At 43.8% G+C, this 18,549-nt stretch overlaps 2 protein-coding genes and 1 long non-coding RNA gene across 3 annotated transcripts in view; 1 reads left to right on the top strand and 2 right to left on the bottom strand.

Moving 5' to 3' along the window:
* Nucleotides 1-14,191, bottom strand: part of LOC307211141 (ankyrin repeat domain-containing protein 40-like) — an 84,064-nt gene extending 69,873 nt beyond the window's left edge. The window contains exon 1 of the mRNA XM_079967469.1: nucleotides 14,081-14,191. Coding sequence (XP_079823595.1) covers nucleotides 14,081-14,082 — 2 coding nt within the window. The 5' untranslated portion in view covers nucleotides 14,083-14,191. The remainder of the gene's footprint in view (nucleotides 1-14,080) is intronic.
* Nucleotides 920-6,059, bottom strand: TOB1 (transducer of ERBB2, 1). Its single transcript, XM_079967479.1, has 2 exons — nucleotides 5,818-6,059; nucleotides 920-2,814 (listed from the first exon to the last, which is right to left on the bottom strand). Exon 2 carries the CDS (start codon nucleotides 2,668-2,670, stop codon nucleotides 1,669-1,671), a length of 1,002 nt encoding a protein of 333 aa, XP_079823605.1. The 5' UTR covers nucleotides 2,671-2,814; nucleotides 5,818-6,059; the 3' UTR covers nucleotides 920-1,668.
* On the top strand, nucleotides 6,186-9,445 carry LOC307211166. Its single transcript, XR_013836330.1, has 2 exons — nucleotides 6,186-6,424; nucleotides 6,995-9,445. It is a non-coding gene; the product is annotated as an uncharacterized lncRNA (long non-coding RNA).
* Nucleotides 14,192-18,549: the final 4,358 nt, after the last annotated feature.

The following is an 18,549-nucleotide window of genomic DNA, read 5'->3' as shown; positions in this document are numbered from 1 at the left end:
AGCATGCTTGATTCTGTTCCAAGAACTTGGAAACACCCACCCCCATCCCAACTTAAAACCAGCAGTGATGACTCAAGGCATTTATCTCAATGGAGCCTGCAGAACACCAGAACTTAATTATATACACACATACTACAAAACTGACCCTGGATTGTGTGATGCAAGAATGACAATATGGGGCAAGAAAATGTCAGTCAAATTAGTTGTCAGGCTTTGGAAAACCACAGCTGCTATCTTGCTCCATATTTTACTTTTCAAACAGGCTCCAGAGAAATTCAACTGCAGAACTAACTTTATGTGTTAAGCTGCCTGTGTAAATTTCACTAGCCTCTGCAAACCACCTTTTCTTATTATTTGGGGTGGCGAAGGAGTGAGGGAGTGTGTTTCTTCAAATACCCATTAAATGATATTTTACAATTTCTATCTTGCAATATTTATCAGAACAGAATGGATCAAACAATGGTGAAATATATTTATAGAACTGGTTTTCCTTAAAAAGCATGTTTTCAGGTAGCTTTCTGAGCTCTAAAGTTGTAACACAAGATAAAAAAAACTGATTGGATTCACATGAGTTTCATTATAACCCCTCCCCAATTCTCTATAGATTTAATAAACTATTCTCAGAAATCCAGCATTAAATAATATATAGCTTTCACTGTTTAGGAATAAATGTTTTAACGTTAACTGGTTGCAGTATGGAAAGGGGATTCATATAGGAAGAGCTTTAGGATGAAAATTAGTTGATGAAGTATAAACTTAATACAACAGCACACTGCGTTAGAATAGTAAGTAGTGCAGAAAATTATCTTGCATCAACACAGCAGACTGCTTTATATTATAAGATCCATGTTAATAAAGGCTGCTACCCAGCATTAACACTGCAATGTTATTTGACCATTTAAAAAATCCACAACACCAGTTGAATTTTAAAGAATTTTAATACAAACTTAATATAAACTATTTCAGTCCCTCTCTTTAACATAAGACACTGACTCAAAATACTTTTATACCTTTTTCAAGTATTGCACAATGTAGGTACAAAATTAATATTTACGATTACATTTTTTTCCATAATATATAGCAAAAAATCTTTAAACTTTTTAACAGAAAATACAATTTGTGTTTCTTTCTTGGAAAAAAGTATTCCATACAATTTGAATTCCACCGCTTAAGGAATATTTTGCACACTTTTTAGAATTGATGTTTTTTAAGATGAATTTTATAATTTCAGTAAAAAAAATACAACATGAAGCTGCTGCAGTTGTCACAGATCACTGTAGTAAAAAGATAAAAATGCAATACCATGTTGTAGAAACAATATATACTCTGATATTTTACAAACTTTGTACTAAATTAAATTATACAATTAGAAAAGACCAATAAACCCACTTATTAGTGCCAATTTTTTATATATATAAAAAATCAGCCATGTCCTTGCTATATCTTAAATACTGTAAGAGGCCATATCTTGAGTATATTTAATGTACAGTCAGTAAAAAATAACTTTGTGCTTGGTTGGCAAATGAAAAAATGATGCATGTTGTCCTTATCTAACCAAGCTTGAATGTATTCATACTACAAGCTTTTTTTAAAAAAACTCAAGAGGTGGAAAAGATACACCCTTGGGTACGTGCATTTCAACTTGTACAATATGATTTGTATTTTGTTTTAGTTAGCCATAACAGGCTGGAATTGCTGGTTAGAGTACTGCATGCTATTTAAGCTGAAATTCAAGCCATCCACAAAAGACTTCTCATTTAGACCTCCATAGGCCGCAAACATATCAAAGGCATTACTGTACTGGAGAGGGCTAAGGTTAAGGGGACTGTCGCCAGGGAATAGGTTGTTTGTACTACCTTGGCCCTGTACATTGGGGAAAATGAACTCCTTTGCATTAGGAGAAAGAGCAGACGTTTTCTGCTGCTGCTGTTGTGGTGGTTGCTGCTGTTGTGGAACCTGCTGGCTACCTAAGCCAAGACCATAGAGAGAGTGCATGGAGGAGGAAAGAGCTTTCTGTTTCAGCAGATCGTTGACATTTAAGCCAAGGTTAGTGGGAGAAGTGCGGGCGACCTTGTTGGTGCGGCTGCTGTTCTTCATTTTGGTTGAGCCAAACTTGGTGGCAGCAAATGTGGCAGTGGTGAACGTTAAAGGCTGGGTGGAACGGGGCATGAAGGTTGGGCTCACAGTAGCAGAGTGACCAAAGGGAGGCGAAGGAGAACTCGAGACAGAAGATGCTGGGTCACTAATTGGCATGAACACCTGGGCCTCTGGGTTAAAGCTATTCTTGATTTCCTTATCCAATTCACATCCATTTTCATTGGAATCATCCACATAAAGCACTTTCACTGGTCCCTTTTCACCAATTTGGTATGAAACTTCAAACGGGTCAATCCAGACACTAAGATCCTGAGGCAGGTTGCCACGAACATCATCAATGTCCAAACCACTCTCTTTGGATGCTTGTTCAATAACTGGGTCCACTTTCTCCCCTACATGTATACATCTAAACCCTGATCCTTTGTATGGCTTTTCCGGATACCAATGCCCTTCATACTTCTTCTTGAGTAGTCTTTCCAGCTCTTCACCAAAAATGTTCACACGTCGTCTGGGAAGCTTATTGTACAAATACGAAATAATGAAATTGAGTGCTACTTGTATTTCAAGCTGCATAGCTGCTACAGCACAGAATTACAAAGTCTCCGTTTCAAACCACAAAGAATGGGAGAAATGTTCAAAATACCACAGGAAAGCAAAAATTTGTTCAAAGTGCTGATTCTAGAAGATTATTATTCTTCACCTTGTGTAGTGTTGTTCCTTTAAGAAAAACAAAAGCAAAGATCCAAATAAGGAAAGTGCACAAGCAAGTCAACTAGGCCTCTTATTTTAGCATCACACTTTCCCTAAAATAGGTTATATTTCCCAACTACAGACATTTGCAACACACTGGCACTGTATATGCAACTTAAAAGCTAAGCAGATTAAATACACAGAGAACAAATGCAATATCACCATGGATGCATTTCAAGTTCTGAGTTTGCAGCTCAGGTACTTAAGTAATGTGGAGAGAAGAGCAAGAGTCTAGGACATAAACTAAACAGTGGTAGTTGTCCTGTAAATGTTTCTGCTACCACCTATAGTTTTGGTGACTGACAGAAGCCAGCCATAACATTAAGATATTTGAAAATAATGCTAATAGACTAAAAAGGAATTCCTCATTTTGAGGCTATAAAACTCTTAGTTTGAAGTGTAACGTAGTTTTCAATACTGGTAGAATTTCAAAATTGCTTGAGCTGAAAGAAAAGAGAAGTAATTCCTATATTTTGATACTTAAAAAAAAATCTACATAAAATTCCAGAATTATAATTTTATTACAATATTCACACATGAAGTTCATTATGAGGTATCAAGTAAGAAGTCCATCCTTACCAGACAACCAATTTTTAATTATGAATACATTACACTATAAAGAGAATGTATTAAAATCTTCAGTGTACTGGGAAAATTGAAAAAAGCTGTTAGCCAAATTCCTTACATAGATGGTATTCTCGTTTATAATGAAATCAATGTAGCAGCTCTATAGAGTTAATAATAAATTGTAATACAAAATACAATGCTAAATCAATAACGTTAACATACTACTGAAAAATCATACTGCTCAGATTAAAAGCCTGTAAAGACAAGGTTTCTATCTTTAAAAAGTTACTACAAAATTTAATAAAGTTATGTTTACTCATTAACATTGTTTTTCAACTGCACTGCATTGCATTGCAACAGTAGTTTTGAAATCTAGTAAGTTCATAAACTAGAAAGCAAAAATGCACTCATAATGAGTAGATTCTATTTCCTTGCCCTAAATGATTAGCTTTCAGAGGTTAACCCCTGCTTTTAAAGACATTTCCCTTTCCTTTTGCCCTCTTTACATGATAAGAGAACTACCAGCTGTACGCTAAGGCGACCTTTAAACGATTGCTGGATCAGCACTGGGTGGGGATAAGGAAAGATCAAGGGCAAACAGAAGATATTTACAAATGCAACATATAAAAGTACAGATGATCTGATTGGACTAGCTACATCGAACATACAAAATGATTTATTAATCCATCTGTTTAACCACCCCTACACGTAGGAAATATATTACCCTTTCAAGAAGAACAGAAATTAAATTGGCATCCTTTCCCTGGCACAAAGACCTGATTAAACAAAACAACCTGGAACAGTTCAAATGTTTTCTAGCTTTTAAAAAATAACCTTTTAAAATTAATTATATATGTTAATTACGTTAGTCAAGGAATTGGAGACAAGAGGGGGAAAGGTGGAACTTTTAAGCGGGGTATATGGGCGTTACATAACCAGGCAGTTGGGTCTCATTAGATTTCTGCTCACAGCTCTTGGAGCTCCAGCAGCAGGAGAAAAAGTGCTTTCTATGAAAAGGAAGATGATTGGCCAAGTCCTCTCTCCCCTGGTCAAGCCAGGCCCAGTTCTCCACTGTGTCACTCCCAGTGGCCTTCCCTCTCATCTCCTTGTGCTAGGAACAAGATTTTGAGCCAGAAGGGCAACCACTACCTTTAAAAGTGAGTTTTCAACCTGATCGAACATATGTAGGAACAGATATGGGCAAGATCGCCTTATAACCGCTCTCCCATTCCGACCTGGTATTGTCTGGATCTCTACTCTGTAAAGACAGGCTCCCTGCCCAAAGGGTCCCCCCCTCCAGTTATAGCTGGTGTGTTTCTCTCAGCACCATACTATAATCTACCTTCTCTCTCTCAGCCCTTGCCACCACAGCCTCACAACAACCACATCCATCTTAAGACTGCTGCCAATGCATTAAATCCCCATCACCCCCCCCCAAACAATGTCTCTTCTGGGTGGGATTATGCCGAACCCCTTCTCCCCACCCCCCCTCTCCAACTGCACTCCCTTCCCCGAACAGGCTGTGCCAACTACACTTGCGCCTCCCCTCCCTCCCCCGCCAACCTTCAAGAGGGCCGTCCCAACACTTCTGCCTCCTTCCCCTCCTCCTCCCCCCACCCCCAGAGGAGGGGCTGTGCCAGACAACCTAAGCAGCCTCTCCCTCCCCAGCCACGGCGGGATTGGGGGGGTGGGGTGGGGGGAGAAAAGCTGTGCCAACCAACCCCCCCCCCACACACTTGGCACCTGAATCCTCCCCCCCTTCCAGAGACACACGGTTGCTGTACGAGGCTGGCTTGTGCCACCGACGCCCCCCCCCCCGCCAGCCCCCTTTCCCCAGCCGCTGCCTCGGAGGGGCTGCGCCTGCCAGCGCCTCTCGCTCGCTCGCTTCCCCGCCTCCCTCTGCAGGGCTGTGTCAACACCCTCAGCCAGCGCTGCCCTGTCAGCCCTTCTGCCAACACCCTCCCTCTGCCTCCGCACCAGCAACGCCAGCCAGCCAGGTCTGCTCCGACGCCCCCTTCGCCGACCTCCGTGGGGCGGCCCCACGAAGGCTCCCCCAGCCTCTCCCCCCCCCCCAATACTCCCCTCCTCCCAGTCGAGCTGCGCCAACTCTTCAGTCTCTCCTCCTCCAGAGGCGCTGGCACAAAAGCCCCCCACCGCCACCCCTCACGCACACCGCCGGCCCTGCTCTATGGGGCTGGGCGACCAGGCGAGGGTGCGGTAAGCCGCCCTCCTCCACCCCCCCCCCAATCTATCTTCTCGGCCGCTGTCGTCCCTCCAAGCCCCGCCGGCCTATGGCAAGTCGCCGACCTCTACCTCCTCCCTCACAGCCGGGTCTTGACAGAAGCAGCAGCTCCCCACCCGCTCGCCCCACACGGAAGGAAGGAGGGAGGGAGAGATACTCACCCGGGGTGAGTGGGGGAAGGTGGTGATGTGAATAGTGCAAACAAATCCCGGTGGCAGTCCCGGGGGTTGGGGTTGAAGGAAAGGAGGGAGGAGCTCAGTACCGAAGCCCCATAACCCCAGGAAGAGCGCTAGGAAAGGGTGGGGGGAGAAAAAGGGAGGATGGCGCTTCTCACACCCCGGGACGAGAGAGACAGCGCGCTCCGCCTCAGCAGCTGCTAGACGCCTTCTTGTAGCGCCCGAGCGCTCGCCGCTCCTCTATATATGCCTTCCCTTGCCCCGCCCCTTCATCCCGTGTGGCTACGCCCACCCGCTCTCCGCCCACAGCTCTCTCTGGCCCCACCCACCCACCTACCAATCGGCCGTCCCCCGTCCCGGGCGCTGCTCCTGATTGGGGCATTGGGCTTGCCAATAAGGCACAGTCCCCACCCGCCTCTGTTCCCCCACCTACTCCTAACCCCTCGGTCCCATCACATTCCCACTTCCCCCTCCCCTTGTCTTCGCTCTCCCCCCAGCAGAGGGTTCCTATCGTTGCCTTTTTCCCTTATCCAGGTGGACTCACAAACAGATCACCCCCAGCCTAAGAGTGCCCTCCCCATGTCTCTCTGCTGTAGGTTTCGCTTTGCGACACACATTTCCCCCTCCCCGCCCAGTTGTTCTATTCTGTTTAATATTTCGGCAGTGACGTAGCTCTGCATTGCATTCGAGGTCTGAGTTACGCCTCGCCTTTTCTTTTCTCCCTTCTGCCGTCGTCCTCAGGCTTCCCTCTTTCTCCTCTGGCAGCTGTTCCCTCCTCTTCCCACATTTCTTCTGCTGTTTGCTTTTCCTTTAACTCTCCTGCCAACAGCGTCGTCCTCTGCTGCTGCCACCTCCTCCTCCTTCCCCATCTTTGCAGATGCTCCTCCCCTGCCTATACGTCCGCTCCGGGTCCCCCTCCCACCCTTCTTATGCACACATCTTTAGTGTATTGATATATTCTGCTCATCGCCATCTTGCTTTCTGTGCCTCCCCCTCCCCTTCTCTACCCCCCTCTTTCCTCTCAGGAGCCAATGGGAAACGGGCTCTCTCTACGGCTACGCTCACGCCTCCCCTTATCCCTACCCCCTGCTGCTTCGAGGCTTGCGGTTACGTCAAACGCCTACGTCACTCTCCTTTGATCACACCCCTCCCTCCCTTCCAGGAAGAACGAAACTACGTTTCCCAGGATGCTCCTTGATTTTGACGTCATCGAGGGGGAAAATGTGCCCGAACCTGAAAGGGAGAATTGCGAGGCATCAAAGGCCAAGAGCTCCTCAGCCTCCTCCTGTCTAAGGTGACCTGACACTAACTACACGGGCAGGGAGCACTCGCGCTTCTTCCCTTTTGGGAGGAGAATTAATTCAGTGACATACCTTTGATAGAAAGCAATGCTAGCATTAGACTTACCTGGTTTAACCAGGGATGGCATTTCTCCGCCTGTAATTATTCCTGAAGAATATATCTCAGGCAAACTCAATGCTTCTACATCCAGTCAGGGGTCCCGGTGCCCCCTCCCCGGAATGAAGGCAAATGGAAATGGAGATTGCTGCTGACACCTTTTGTCTTTGGCAAAGCAGGTTTTGCAGGCTTTTGCGTTGCTTCAAAATTCCTGCTTCTTCAAAAGTATCAGCGTGGGTCCAAAGAAACGCGATTGTACTCTGAATGCCTGCGTTCTTTCCCCTGTCTCTAGCCTTGACCACTGATACAGACCATTAAATAGTTCTCTGTAATTCAGAAGAGCCTAAACCTAAGGCACAACGCCTTTTAAAAAAACCACAACCTGGCTTATCAAAAAGCGAGGGTGTGATTTGAATCGATAGTTGCTATAGTTACTATCTATATTGGGTTAAAAAAACAACAACCCAGCACAGCTCCTAACACATCGTCATACTCAGAAACCTGTCAAACAAACAAATCCCAAGGCAGGGCTATGTGGCGGGGAAGTTTTTTGAATTTCACGGACTGAATTCCCAAAAGGGAGGCAGCAATTTTATCCTCACCCAAATAGTGCTCCTAAATGCACTCCTTTAATTTGTCTTCCATCCTACCCTAAAACTGGATGGACTGATCCCCGCGGGTGGTGCAGTGTACCTCAATGGGCGCAGCGATGCACTGTCTCACATAACATACACTATAGCATAATACACTCCCTTCAAACACACCCATGTCAGTCATAGCGACAGACATTTTTACTAGCGAGACACCAACCGCAACGAACACTCATAGAAAAACACTAAGGTTTGGGTGTTGTTTTGGAAAAATTGTGTTGGATATATTCAAGTTCTGGCCTTTGGATCTTGCGAAAGAATTTTAAAAGATGGGATTTAAGTAACCAGCGTGGCAAATAATTAGTGTTCATTATTTACATACCGCTTGATTGTAGTAACAACTCTTAAAACCGTCATATGATGATGATGTTGAAGGGAATAAGTATCCAGCGTGGCAAATAATTTAGTGTTGCTTATTTATATACCGCTTGATTGTAACACTTCTAAAGTGTCAGATGATGATGATGATGATGATGATGATGATGATGAAGGTAATAGGCACCCAGCATGCCTAGTTAATTGTTGATGATGATGGTGATCTGGGATGGCAAAAAAGGAGGGAAACTCGGGGATATTTGTGGTGGTGGGAGTTACCTTCATCTCTAGCTCTTTTTGACGTATAAACAGTGAAAGCGGGAGGGGGGCATTGGGTGGGCAAGCTTCCTACCACAGAGCGGCGGCTGAGTAATCTTAGATCCACCAATTCTAATCCCCGCCCCCTTTCCTCTTATCATTGGTTCCCAAGCTGGTCACTCACCGGTGACCAGGCTGCGTGCCAATCTCGCATACCCCACCCCGCTGCTGAAACGCATGCGTCTGCGCTGCTCCTGGTAGTCCCTGGGTTTTAAAAAAATATTATTAGGGACGAAAAAAAGCAATGCAAACAAAGGAAGCGGGAGAAGAGAAGTTAAAGCAGAGAGATGAAAGGAAGCGGAGGGGGAGGCCTTGCAGGTAAAGCAAAAGAGGGGGTGGGTGAGGAGGGAAACGTCGCTTTGCAATTTTGTCCTTTTCTATAGGCGGAGGCAAAGCGCAATCTTTCCAGTCTGACTGCGTTGGTTGGAGCTGGGAGAAGGAAGAGAAAGTCATTGGGCGCGGGAATCTGCCACTCAAAGGGAGGAACAGCGAAGGGACTTGCGAGGTCCGGTTTCCCTAGTAGCGACGGCGAGGCTTTGCTGAACCAGGCAGGATCTCTGCGGTTTGCCAGGCAGCCCTTCCCTGTGGAGCTTTGCCATCTTCGCAGGAAGGGAAGGAATTGCGTTGGTTGCTTTCTCCACGAAGATGACTGAAATCTGCCTGAAGTGCTGCATGGGGGGACTTATGGGGCTGTGCAGCGTCCAGGCAAAGCACATAAAACCGGGCGAGGCCGGGGGTGGTGGGTGGGGGTTATGAATCGTGCGACCGTCGCCAACAAGACTGGAAGAAAAACAACCGGATTTCTGCGTTTGTGTCCGATTCCATATTTGAAATCTTCTTTGCCTCTATGCGCATAGATCCCTCTCTTTTGTTTTTCACGGTAATACTTAACTTACTGGGGGTTTTTTATAATAAAACGTACGCAAAAACGTTGCAGTTGTATGCGCAAAAATACTTCTTTTTGTTTTCTCTCCCTTCTTCTCATCTTCCCGCTGCCCTTCTTTTAATTCCCTTTGAGCTAAAAATGTTGCCCACAGGTAGCAACGATGACCGATTGGCTACATTCCTTCCTCTGTCACTGCTTGATTGGTCACTCAGTATCCAGGAGGAATACGTCAAAGTCGGGTTTTTTGGGAGGGGGATGGCGGCGAATAAGTTTATGGAGGTTACTGTGGAAGAAAATAACCGTGACTGGAGCGCAGCAAGCCATTGCCTCACTTACCTGCTTCAGCAACGTCAAAGGACGCACTTAACTGGGGGCACGTGGTGGAAGGAGGCAGGGAGAGCAAACAGCCCCCCCCCATAGCTGGCCTCAGAGTAATTCAAGGGGGAAAAATATTTAAAGCACAACTCTCCTAAAACGAGTGGTGCTCCTGTGAAAACTAGTGGTCACCCATATGTTTTTAAGAAAATTAAAGGAGGGGGGATTGTAAAACTGCTTCTGTTGGAAGGGGTACATAAGCAAGCAAACATGTCTTAAGCATAAAAATGAGGCCAGTGTTCTTAAATGGTTAAAATACTAGACAAGGCTGCCTAATTCAGCCAGGGAGCTCACTGGATTTGGCCAGCCACTATTGGGGAGTTTATATGGTGCTGTTGGTAGTGGTGGTGGTGTGGGAAGGCATGCGTTCAAGGAAAGTGTAAGGGGGTTGTGGGGCACATGCCAGGTTATATGTGCGCACACACAATGTTTGCATGGAGGATCTCTATGTGCATGCATGCCAAATGTGTGGGTGGCAGGGAAGGGGCATGGCTGCTGGGTGTGGTAGTGATGAGACTAGCCTGCGTTGCCCCACAACCCCGCCCCCCGCACAATCCTTGAATACAGGGGGTGGGGTTGTTGGAACCTCCTTTTATCTCAGCCTAACCTCACAAGATTGTTGTGGTGATAAAATGGGGACAGGAAGGAGATGTGTAGCTGTGAGTTCCTTTGGATAACCATATAATATATTGTACAACTTTTAAAAGTTTCCTTTTGTAAATTAAAAAAGCCAACGCTGGTGTTACATAGGAAGCTGCCTTATACTGGGTCAGACCACTGGTCCACCTGGCTCAGTAATTACCTTTGAATTCCTAAATAGCTTCAGCCCAAGCTACTTGAAAGACTGTCTGCTTCAAGGTGAATGTGTCACTCATAAAAGGCCTGCTGGATCAAGCTCATACAGTCCAGCATTCTGTTCTCACAATGGCTACCAGATGCCTGTGGGAAGCCCACAAGCAGGACCTTAGCACAACCTTGCTCGCCCTGCTTGTGATTTTCCAGCAACCAGTATTCAGAGAACATAGCCCTGTTGTGTCATCCATTTGCTTTCTGAGTTACAGTTGGTGGGGTGGCAATGCATGAAAGGGCTTTCTCTATAGCAGCACCCTGTACATTGAATTCCCTGCCTTCAGAAATTAGCTTATTTTTCTCTTGTGCTCTGCCAGCCTTTGAAGCCTTTACCTCTGCTGTATCTTGCTTGCCTGCTTGCTTGCTTTTAGCTCTAGCCCCTGTGTTCTCTGATGATGCTTTTAGTCTTGTTTGTTGTTGGTAATTTGTTCTAATGTTGAATTCTTGTTTTTATTTTTGTGCTTGTTTTTATATTTCGTAAGTTGCTTTGAGTGGCTCCTCTAGGGGGAGAAAATGGGAAATACATTTCTGAAAGAAACATTGTTTGCACACAGACTGATAGTGACTGTTCAAGGTTTCAGCTCTTTCCTAGCCCTACCTAGAGATGCTGGGCACTGAATATGGGACCTTTTGCATGAAAGGCATGTGTTGTGTCCCTGAGCAGCACCAGGACTTCCTAAATACAAAACTTCAAGCTGAACTGCACATAGCAGAATTAGTAGGGCTGGTGGGTCACCAGGCATCCAGGTGCCTGCTACATAGCAGGGATGGAAACCTGTAGTTAGACTCCCAACTTCCATGTGCCCCAGCCAGCACAGCCAATGGGATGATGGGAGTTGAAGTCCAACAACATCTGGAGGGCCACAGGTTCCCTATCCTTGTTTTATACCATACGTTAAAGCGAAAAAGGTCCCTCTTCCCAAGATCTTAGGAACTAAGGTTTGACAGAAAAGAAAGAAGTAAATAAGCAGGGCTGTCATCAATTATCTTAGTTGCTTAATCAAAGAAATTGTGCAGGGCAATTCTACTCAGATATGTCCCACTGTCTTCAATGACACTTATTCTCTATTAAGCAGAGTTAAGATTTGAGCCTTAATCAATTACATTTGTTTAAATTTGCATATGAATATAACAATTCTGGAAATTTCCCAATTTTTATACCACCCTACCTCCAAGGTGCTGAAGGCGGCATATAAGGTTCTTTCCTCTTCCACCATTTTGTTACATCAACACTTTGATGCAGGTTAAGCCAACCAAAAGAGAATGACTGGTGCAAGGTCAGCCAATGAGCTACCCATGTAGCCTTTTAAAATGTTAATTCCAACTACTTCTTGTCTAGTGGGCAATAAGTATGATATAACTGAACTTACTAGAGGCAGCCTATGATCTGTCACTTGGATTTTCATATCTCTGAACTCCCATACTATGGAAATATGCAGCCACCTTATATCAAACCAGAGGACTGTAGTACTATATATATTGGAGCTCTCAAGGACTCAGCCATGTCTATTTCCTCACTGGGGCTTGAACCTGTGACCTTCTGCATGCAAAACATTTTTTCTTTTGTCTTAAACACTGAGCCACAGCTCTTTTCTTGAAGTTTATTAGCTACCCTTTCCTACCTGGTTTCCCAGATATCTTTTGGTCTTTCAAAACACCTCACAGTCAGGAGCAATAGTGTACTGTGAACACCTTGACAATTGCTCCCATTGTATAAAGTGGGCTGAGCAATACATTTTGATCTCTTTATGGAAGAAAAGCCAATGTTGTATTACAGAAAAGGGAGAGTACTTTTAAAAAATAATAATAATAATGTAAAACTGAACACCCAAAAGAAGTACATAAATTGTTAACTTCAAGTCAACTACTTTAATTTCACACATGCTATGATAACCACATTTTATCTGGTGATATTTCATCATTGTTATTCATCTATGTGATTAATCATGATAGCTATTCTTTTCAGTAATAATATATCAGCTGTGGTCCTTGGACAGTCTTTCTGGTGAACACAGGTGTCAATCATGTGGAGGGAAAATGGCAGTACATAACGTAGTCATCCAAGTTTAATTAATACCAGTACTTTTTCAAGCTTTCAGCATGCCTCTATGACTGTTGGACTACATGAAGTGTGTGCTTATGTTACCATCCATGATAATAATTACTAATGCCACTAATGACAAACTGTGGCATATGGGAAAGACTTTTCATTTGTCAAGTTCTTAATATACTATGTTATCTCAGGAGTCCACACAAACCAGGTATTTTATAATAAAATATTAGTGACGTTTTTGGCAACAGAATGAAGGGACAATTTATCTAAAAGTAGCTGTGCCACTTCTTCATCCATCAATAAAGACCTTTATAATCATCCTCTCCAATAAGTGATTACTAATTTTGGAAAATATATGGCTTTTATGGAGTTGTTAGGCTTACCTACAAGGGCAGAGTGCACCAGGATTATTTGTATGGTTGTTGTTTTTTGGAAGTGCCACAGAGCAGCATAGCATTAAGTATTCTGCAGTTACAGTAGCTCATTCAGTTGGTGGTGGTGGGGAAAATAGTAACAAATAAGCACTGCTAGCTGTCGCTGATGCTGTTTCTTTTCCACCAGTGCTACATGAATGCCTCTGGTGGTGTGAGTTGAATTGCCAGTGTGCTGCCAGTTGAAACCACCTGATTTAAGAAAGCAGCCCTATTCTAGCCTAAAAGGATATCAACTGTCAAAGCAGGAGAGGGCCTTCTCAGTGGTGGCTCCCAAATTTTGGAATTCCTTCCCTAGAGAAGTTAGACTGGCTCCCTCCTTGTCCTTCTGCTGGCAGGTGACCTTCTTATTTCAACAGGCTTTGGGGAACTGACCACTTTTAAAGAAAGGGCTGGTGCCTTGCTGTTTTGATTGTAACTACCTTTGTGTTTTTAATAGATATTTTATAGTTATATATAGTTTTAATTCTATTCAATTGTTTTTAAATGATTGTTCCCCCTCCCAAATATTTTTGGCTGTTTCTATTCATCTATAAGCCGCCTTGAGTCCGTCATGGAAAAAAGCAGGGGATAAATCAATAAAACAACAATAATAACTGATAAGAGGTTTGTAAAAAAAAGTGTGCAGTGTGTAGAAAGTGAAAGGAGATCATTTTTCTTCCTCTCTCATAACAGAAGAATTTGGGGTCACTTGGTGAACCTGACTGGCAATAGACTTAGGATGGCAAATGAAAATTCATATTTGCACAACACATAATTAGCTGACAAAATCATCTGCCGCTAGATATTGTGAGGGTCACTGGCTTAAATGGCTTCAAACAGAGACTAGTGAAATGAATGGAGAACAGGCCAGTTAACAGCTAATAGCTGAAAAGCTAAATGGAACCTGCAGGTTCAAGGGCAAACTTATGCCTCCAAATACCAATTATTACAGGAGAAGAGGGAAAATAGGAACAGAAGGGTTGTTACTTACATGTCTTGCTTGTTGGTTTACTGGACTCATCTGGTTGTCCAATGCAGTCAATAGGATTCTGGCTTAGCTAGATCTTTGGTGTGATCCAGCAGAGCTCTTCCTGTGTTCATTCTGGAAAGGTTGAGAGATCAGTCATGGTGATGCTCGTCACAGGCTTCAGGTGTTGAATTATTTCTTCCCTAGATATTAGCAAAACTTGAACCAACCTCATGCTTCATTCATATACATGGTTGTCAGCTCATGGTCCCAACGGAGCCACCCTGCTTTTAATAATTGCATGGTAGGGGAAGATCAGCACACATGTCATCTCTTATTACCACAGTTCCAGTAACCCTTGCAAAGTGTCAACATACCTAATGATTTATTCTACTAAGTCATACAGGAGACGAAGGACTTATAGAAAGCAACAACGATAAGAGGAGAGAGGATCTGATTCCTCTTCCTGTGCTCAGACTATACAGCATTTCCCTCACCCTTCTGTAATAATACATAGATGAAGATGTTAGCCCACTGATTTTTCCAAGGATGCGTTTGGTCAATGCCAGCATTCCAAGGGTATATCCCACTTGGATCTACCTGCAGTTACTTGAATTTCATAACAAGAGATCTAATCAGGAGGTTTGGGCTGGGTGTTCATCAGTATGCAGATGATACCCAGCTCTACCTCTCTTTCAGATTGGAACCAGTGAAGGCCGTGAAGGTCCTGTGTGAGTGCCTGGAGGCAGTTGGAGGATGGATGGCGGCTACCGGGTTGAGGTTAAATCCTGACAAGACAGAAGTACTGCTTTGGGGAGACAGGGGGCGGGCAGGTGTGGGGTACTCCCTGTTCCCAAATGGGGTAACTGTGCCCCTGAAGGAGCAGATGCGCAGCCTGGGAGTCAGTTTGGACTCACAGCTGTCCATGGAGGCACAGGTCAATTCTGTGTCCAGGGCAGCTGTCTACCAGCTCCATCTGGTACACAGGCTGAGACCCTATCTGCCCGCGGACTGTCTCACCAGAGTGGTGCATGCTCTAGTTATCTCCTGCTTGGACTACTGAAACATGCTCTATGTGAAGCTACCTTTGAAGGCGACCCAGAAAGTCCGACTAATCCAGAATGCGGCAGCTAGACTGGTGACTGGGAGCGGCGACAGACCACATAACACTGGTCTTGAAAGACCTACATTGGCTCCCAGTATGTTTCTGGGCACAATTCAAAGTGTTGGTGCTGACCTTTAAAGCCCTAAACGGCCTCAGTCCAGGATACCTGAAGGAGCATCTCCACCCCCATTGTTCAGCCCGGACACTGAGGTCCAGCTCCGAGGCCTTCTGGCAGTTCCCTCACTATGAGAAGCAAAGTTACAGGGAACCAGGCAGAGGGCCTTCTCGGTAGTGGCGCCCGCCCTGTGGAATGCCCTCCATCAGATGTCAAAGAAATAAACAACTATATAACATTTAGAAGACATCTGAAGGCAGCCCTGTTAGGGAAGTTTTTGATGGCTGATATTTTAATATATTTTTAAGCTGTTAAGGTTAAGCGTGACTCAGTATGGATTCAACTCAATGGTGGCTTCTCCCAGTTCAATGGAAACTACCACAAAATACATAGGCTGAGGGTGGCGCTGTGGTCTAAACCCGTGAGCCTCTTGGGCTTGCTGATCAGAAGGTCGGAGGTTCAAATCCCTGCGATGGGGTGAGCTCCTGTTGCTCGGTCCCAGCTCCTGCTAACCTAGCAGTTCAAAAGCACACCAAAAGTGCAAGTAGATAAATAATACCGCTCCAACGGGAAGGTAAATGGCATTTCCGTGTGCTGCTCTGGTTTCGGTGTTCCATTGCACCAGAAGCGGCTTAGTCATGCTGGCCACATGACCTGGAAAAACTGTTTGCGGACAAACACTGGCTCTCTCGACCTGTAAAGCGAGATGAGCGCCGCAACCCCAGAGTCGTCTACGACTGTACTTAACTGTCAGGGGTCCTTTACCTTTACCACAAAATATATCTGCTTTAAAAAGGGTTGTAATGAAGTATAAAATACCTTAGGCATGAGAACGGAAGTAGATATAACAAGCAAGCAATTAAGATGACTAAAACCTTTAAAAACGATGACAAAACCCTTAAAAAAAACTAACCATTGTTAGACTTCAATGGATCTAACCTATTTCAGAACTGTCATGAAGGTGAAACAAAACCTGCCTGGAAATTTTAGGAACTTGAATTTTATGTGTTCACAAACTGCATTGTGTGATCATAAAATGCAGATAAATGGTCATAAAATGGAGATCAATGTCTCCTTAGTTCCTAGTGAAAAATAGAAAGCAGTTGCTGAAATGGCTCAGAAGTGTCTCTTTTTCAAAAGGAATTTCCGAGATTGTACAGTTTGTTACTGATTCACTCTTCACATGGTTGAATAAACACAGCAAAATGAATAAGTGTCTTCCACAGCCTGCAATACCGCCTCAATTCCTACCAATACTTAAAGTTTATCTTATCTTACTGCATTGGATAATCAACCTGTCTATTGATTCGCGAGGGACTATAACTCAGTGATAGAATATACGCTTTGCATGCATAAAATCTTGTTTCATCCCTGGCATTTCTACTTAAAAGAATCAAACATCAGATGAGGGGAAATGCCTCTACCTTAGACCCCAGAATTCTGCTGTCAGTCAGAACAGACAACACTGGGCTAGATGGATAAATAAGATGACCTGGAGTAAGAAAACTTCGTATGTGTAACCTGGATCTGTTCCTCAAAGCAGTTTAATCTAGCAACAGATATAGCCACACCATTTTAATAAAGGTGAGGCAAATGTTATCTGGCCACAGTTTCACTTTTAAAGAAATGAAAACTTGTTTTCATGATTGTCGCCACATTTTATTTATACTGCACCTGTACAATATATCTATTAAAAGACCATTTTAGGCCCACAGGATCAGTGACAACAAGATAGTGACAATAGAAAGCAGGAGGCTTAGCCTGAAGATAGGATTAAACAAAGCATGAAGAACAAGATGGAACAACAAGGAGAAATCAAGGAAGGCGCAAGAGCATGACGGGCCTTAATGGTAAAAATGAGTTTATAGCAAGTATGGAAAAAGGAAAAAAAGGGGCCAGTAAAGCAAAATAAGAAAAGAAAAAAAGAGATAACACATGAGCAGAACAGCAGCCCAGACAAGCAGCAAAGCTGAAATAAGAGGAAGATGAAAAATTGGGAACCAGCAGGCCTAATATTAGCCCAATCAAGATGAGAAACAATCACTTGAACTAGAGTTGTAGTTATAGCAAAAGGCAGATATAGTTTCATTTTTGCAATGTTAAACAAGAAATAACAGCAGGTCTTTGCAACAGAATTAATGTGCGAAAGAAAAGATTGCCCAGAATCGAATTAATACATTTTCAACTGCAAACAGTAGAATGAGTTGTAAAAGAAGTATGGTTAATAACAAGTACAGCTAGGTTACTAGGAGAAGATTTTGCAGGAATATAATAAATATCGATCTTATTGTGTTTGACTTCAGATGATGTTTCGACCCCGCAAGATAGGATTGCAGTTAGTTAATTTAGTATTGCACTTATATCCCACCTTTTGTCCAAAGAGCTGAAGGTGGCATGCACACTTTAACTCTTTTATCCTCACAACAACCCTGTGAGGCAGGGTAGGCTGATAGGCAGCAACTTGCCCCAAGCCACTTAGAGCGCTTCATGGCATTTATAAGGAAGAGCAAGAAGACAATGATTCTCGAGTATAAAATCCAAAATCGTTAAAACAAAAGGAGTGACTCAGCTGGGCAAGATGGGGAATATACAAGGTGGGGGGGGGGAGGAGAAAATGTATGCATTTGTTATGGGTCAGTCATACTCAAGGTGGACTCCCTGACATCAGTAGTAGCTTATTTATTTATTTTATTTATTATTGAATTTATATACCTCCCTATAACCCGTAAGTCTCAGGGCTGTTCACAGGATAAAATCACAAAATAAAATCACAAAATAAAAACAAAAACAACCCAATAACCCCGCAGAGGGAAAACAGAATTTAAACACACATGCACAATATTTGTAATAAACAAATAAAAATAAGCAGTCATCAGGCACCATCAAGGAGTAGATTAAATGATCAATTTAACTCTTTCAAATCAAAACATTTTAGCCATTGCTCCCCCCCCCCCAATTGTAATCAGTCCTAGAAGCTCTTTGATCCAAGTGGAGGCTTCCATGAAGGATATCAATTTTACATGGCATTGCATGAACAGGGCATCACCAGTGGAAAGTCCCTCCTCTGATGGGACGCATCAATAAAATCATCCAAATGTCGGGTGATAAATCTGCGAGAGGGTTTCCTCCGACGGACTCAATTTCTCCCTCCCTGGGTATTTCTCTGTCAAGTTGTACCAAGAATTTCGAAATGAAGAGACTTCCTGTTCAGGGATCTACTTTCAGTGGATCATCCACGGCGTGCCAACAGTCGAACCAAATTGTTAAAAACTT

Source organism: Podarcis cretensis (assembly GCF_951804945.1).
Source record: "Podarcis cretensis genome assembly, chromosome: 2".
NCBI lineage: Eukaryota > Metazoa > Chordata > Lepidosauria > Squamata > Lacertidae > Podarcis > Podarcis cretensis.
Note: the sequence above shows the minus strand (reverse complement) of the source record. Positions and strands in the feature narration are given on the sequence as shown.

Excerpts from the sequence above, each read along its gene's own strand:
- TOB1 (XM_079967479.1), bottom strand. The coding sequence starts at position 2,670 with ATGCAGCTTGAAATACAAGTAGCACTCAATTTCATTATTTCGTATTTG.